Source organism: Temnothorax curvispinosus, unplaced genomic scaffold (assembly GCF_003070985.1).
Source record: "Temnothorax curvispinosus isolate PA1 unplaced genomic scaffold, ASM307098v1 QBEX01009750.1, whole genome shotgun sequence".
NCBI lineage: Eukaryota > Metazoa > Arthropoda > Insecta > Hymenoptera > Formicidae > Temnothorax > Temnothorax curvispinosus.
Window position 1 is genome coordinate 46,380 of NW_020219530.1, and position 5,089 is coordinate 51,468.

Consider the following 5,089-nt stretch of genomic DNA (forward strand, 5'->3'; position numbering starts at 1 on the left):
GGGAATTCCCGACGTCTTCACTCTCTGACTTCCCGGCAACGAGTTCCACGATCGCTGGCTCTCGCTCCGGCTTCTCGACTCCGGCTGTATCCCCTCTTGGTCGTGGCTCCGCCCCATCGAGCTTCTCCATCGGCCAGATGTTCCACGCACCTGTCAGCCAGATGTGGTCGTTCGCCGCTTCCGCATTCCTGAGTCTATTGTTCGCTCGAGGCAGGTGTTGCCGCGTACAATAGGCTCATTCATTCGATGTAAACATGTTATTCACAGCTTTCGCAAATACATGGATTTCGCACTACGCAGTATTTCGTTTTCTCGAACCTTCCTTTTCATACTTATTTATCTCGAATATTCTTAATCTCAAAATGTTATCGTGGAAAAAGGAATCTTGCGCTTACATTGTTTTAACTATACGCTCGCTCACTCATTCATCTACGCTACCACGTCGTGGTCTCGTTCGCAACGGTTAAACAATCATTTATTATCGGTCATACATGTTTGTTAACTTATTCAACAATTCGCATTTGACTTTCTCTAATCGATTTTATTCTCTCATTCTCGCACGTTTCATTCCACGCGTCGCCCGTTATCTCTCCACATTCGCGGTCTATGCCTCCACCCGACAATGCCGTTCGAACGATGCATCGATGGTCTAATTGCTTTTCCAATGTTATTTAGAACTCATAATTGTCAAATTCGCGATTTCAAATTAACATCATGTGTCGGTTAGTCCGACCGCGCCTCCGTGGTTACGATGTCTCTACTTTCTCGCCATTCGATGTATCATTCGCTGGTGCATTTATGTTCCTTCGGTCGCTCGGATCGCGTGACAATCGGCGAATCTACGATTGACCGTCGATATTGTTGAATTTCGCTTTCTCGCATCGCGGTTCGGGTTTCGCATGTTTCGCGTGTGCTCGTTTAGCCAACGATGGTATATTGGTCATACATGCAACAATCTTGCGCCGTTTTACCGCTCGAACAATCTCTCTTATCGTCAGATCGCTCTATCGACGGTTCGCTTATCGTGGTCTCTATTTCCCCCAGTTGGGAACCCCTGTCGCGTCTATGGTCAAACACGTCGGTTTTATTTCGTCATTCGCGGGTCGTTACAGCTGATCCGGACTTTATTGAATCGTAGGACTGGTTCTCGCGGCTACCACACCGATCGTTAATGCCGTTTGCTGACCACCGCATTTTTCTGTATTTTGTTCGGGTGACGGTTTCGCCCCGGGTTACCTCACACGAGTGGGAATTAATGTACGCGCGTTTTCAAGTGTCCCGAAGTAGATTTTATAATCCGCTGACGGTTTTGCCCCGGCCTCGTAAGAACTGCCAAATCTGCCTCGTCATTGCAGATTTTCGTACCGTATCGCGGAATTTTACCCGCGTGACTATTTCTCGTCAATTTTACTTTGCCAATATGCCCCCGATCTTATTTGTCGCGTTATTCGGTCATTTATCGTGACTTTTCGTGAATCGAGCTTTCGAAATTAGATCAACCGATGTATTTGCGTGACTCTAATTATTTTTATTTAAACGTTGTTATAATCTTGTTTCCCGTCTCGTTCAATTCGTTTTGTTATCTGTAAACAAGGATGCTTGGGGAAAAGAAGAGGATAACTTACAATTGAATTTGTTTGTTAAACAGGTTTTTAATATCGAAATCTTTACTCCTCTGTCTCATCGCACGCACGCCGCTCGCTATCGACCAATTGTCATTTTGCCCCGCGATTGTGTAATCTCGAACCCTGTTTTTCTTATCGGCTATTTTATCGTGTGAATCGTTTATTCACTTAATCTACAACTAAATGTTCTTTATTATATCTTAAATCTATAATTAACTTTTATATTCTTATATCTAACGTTTATTGTTATTTCTTATTGTTCGTTATTTTAGTCTTTTGTCGTTGTCACATGTTCGCGCACGCACTATTCTTGCCCTGCGGTTGTTCCTTCAGCCAAGCTGCCCCGTCGCTCCTTCGCTCCTCCATCCTCGGGCTGCTTTGGCTCGTCCCTGTTCTTGGGTCGCTTAATCATGGGCTGCGCCAGCACCCTGTAGTCGGTTATCGATGGTAACTGGCGTTGCTGCGACCGCTGCTCGTGTACGATGGCTGCCGTCGGCTGCAAGGTACAGTTACAATAAATGCGTTAAGTTTAATAAATAAAGTTATTTTGCCATGGAATTTCACCTTCATTTACAAAATAATTCATAAAATCTTCTCTAACTTTTTTAGCAGCATTAGCGGTATTTCCTGGGTTTCTACGATCTAAACTTTCCATGTTAGAGTCTCTTGTATAAAATCCTGACGCAATAGTCCCATCTTCTGTATTTTCGCGATCAAAACATTCTGGAGGCGAGTAAGAATTCGGCACCGATTTCATTAAAAAATTATGCAATACACAACTTGCCATTACAACGGAATCAATGTTTTTTGGTTCTAAATTAATTTGTGTATGAAATATTCGAAATCGGGATGCCATGATGCCAAACACGTTTTCAACAATACGTCTCGCTCGTGATACGCGGTAATTATATATATTTTTTTCTTGAGAACATAGATCTGCTTGTCTAAACGGTTTCATCATATCCACTCTCAAAGGGAAGGCGTCATCGGCTACAAACACGTAGGGCAGACTTCTAGAACTGTTCTTTATATTCTCTTCAGTTGGTATACTTAAGAGTTTGTTTTGAAGTTTTTCAAAAAATTTTGTGTTTTGAAGAACACCTCCATCCGAAACTCTGCCGTTTGTACTAAAATCGCACATTAAAAATTCATATTTTGCATTTACTATTGCTAATAGAACCATGCTGTGTCGACCTTTGTAGTTGTAAAATTCCGACCCGCTTTTACTTGGAGGAATAATTTCGATGTGCTTCCCATCGATTGCTTCGAGGCAATGTGGAAAGTGCCACCTTTCTTCAAAAAGTTTTGCTACATTCTTCCATTCTTCTTCTGTTCGTGGAAACTAAAAAGAGAAAATAAATACATAAATAATAAAATAAAATAAAAATAAAATAATAAATAATAAATAAATAAAAATAATAATAAAATAATAATTAATAAATATAAATAAATAAAAATAATAATAATAATTAATAAAATTCATAATAATAACAAAATTTAATAACATTTAATGAAATAATGAAAAGTAATTAATAAAATATTTATTGTTTCAGGAATACGACATAGGAATTACATCGGGTAAATCTGTGCCTGATGGTAGCATCGAGGATGCTGACGAATCGCCTGTCTGTACAAAGGATGAAAATTCGTCAGAGCCAGCTGCATGTACTTCTGCATCGACACCTCAATACAACCGTCCAAGACCATCGAAAAGGAATTTATCATCAGATCAAGAAGCCTTAACGAACGACGTATTATTGTCAATAAATAATCATTTCAAGCGTCCAGCAAATCAAGATGACCGTTTTGATATTTTCGGCAAGAACGTTGCCATGAAATTACGCGATCTGCCTAAACAACAAAGGCTCATAGCAGAAAAAATCATCAATGAAACTTTATTTGAAGCCGAAATGGGCAATTTAACTATGTCTCAAGGATTAACTTATCAACATCAACATCAACTCCATACAATTAATCCTACACCTCCGCCAATGTATCAGCAGTACCAGCAATAAGCGTTCTCTTATCATTCAGCAACTCCCAGTGTCACGCCAATGAGCCAGCAGCAAACATACCCTTACTCTGCAACTCCTAGTCCAACTACTTCTAATAGAACTACTCCTAGTCCCAGGCTAATGCAAGAATACCAGCAACAAGCTCAACACTCAGCAACTTTCAAGCAACCCTCAGAAATACTCAACATTCCGGAAGACTCGGCAACTTCACTTTTTTCGAATTTTGGTGGTGATAATGTGTAATATTTTTATTTGTACTTTTTATAATAATGTCAATTGCATAAAGCAATAAAACTTAATAAAGTAAAAATGGTCTTTTTCCTTACCTTTAAATAATCCTTATGTAGAACTTTATATAGAGCATCACATGCTTCAGGTATAATATAGCTGAGAACCTGAGGTGATATTATAGTTGAAAATTTAAGATCTTCATAACTTCTTCCAGTTGCAAGAAATCTTAAAGTTGCAGTTAATCTCTCGTGCGGTGAAATGGCGTTCCTCATAACAGTATTTTTCTTTTCAATTAATGGAGTAACTAAATAAAGGAGCTTTGAATAGGTTTCCTCATACATCCGTAAATAATTATGCCAGTCTTTAGGTGCAAACTGCAGTTCATTTAACAAGTTCACGTGTGAATAACGTTGTCTTTTTTTCAGCCATTCTTTACACCATATTTCACGTTTTATCTTACGTTTCACACACTTTTTTGCTAATAATAAGCCGACTATCGCTAAAACGTCGTCTGTCGATGCCATAGTCAGCGTGAATACTGGCAGGTTTACCGGAACGTGTGGGTGCACTACGGGCATCCGGTAGACCTGCACAGGCATGCCTGCGCAGGCATACCTGACAGTTCTACCGGAACGTGTGTAGCCGGCTTTAGTTGGATTATTACAACTTGCCTTTGCTGACTGGATTGTCGATTACATCTTGCCTTTGTTGGCTAGATTATGCATTACATCTTGCCTTCGTTGGTTGGATTATTACATCTTGCCTTTGTTGGATATATTGGATCCGCCATTTTGAATTTTTAAAATCTGACTTTAATTTCGTAATCAGCGACCCCAAAAACCCCCGAGTAACGAGTTTCAAGTGAATCCGATGAATTTAAGAAAAATCAGTCCGCCATATTGGATCCGCCATTTTGAATTTTTAAAATCTGACTTCAGATTCGTAATCAGCAGCCAAAAATCTTAAAAGAACTATTTCGGCTGAATTTTTTGGGCATTATTATTGGAGTATAAATGTGAAGCTGCTATATTTTCTGATTGGATATGGTCAACTTTGACCCCCTATATTTCTTAAACGGGGCGTATGCTCCTCTTGAAATTTTGCTGGGATTATTGGGTCATCATAAGTAACCATTTGGCATAAAAAAAGTTTCAAAAATCGAGGTACCGAAAACGGCCATTTTTTGCCGATGCTCTAAATGTTACGTAAGAAATTCGA

At 39.6% G+C, this 5,089-nt stretch overlaps 1 protein-coding gene across 1 annotated transcript in view; it reads left to right on the top strand.

The window, feature by feature from the left end:
- LOC112459340 overlaps positions 1-3,640 on the top strand; it is a 4,797-nt gene extending 1,157 nt beyond the window's left edge. Inside the window, exon 3 of the mRNA XM_025023382.1 lies at positions 3,179-3,640. Coding sequence (XP_024879150.1) covers positions 3,179-3,640 — 462 coding nt within the window. The remainder of the gene's footprint in view (positions 1-3,178) is intronic.
- The last annotated feature ends 1,449 nt before the right edge of the window (positions 3,641-5,089 follow it).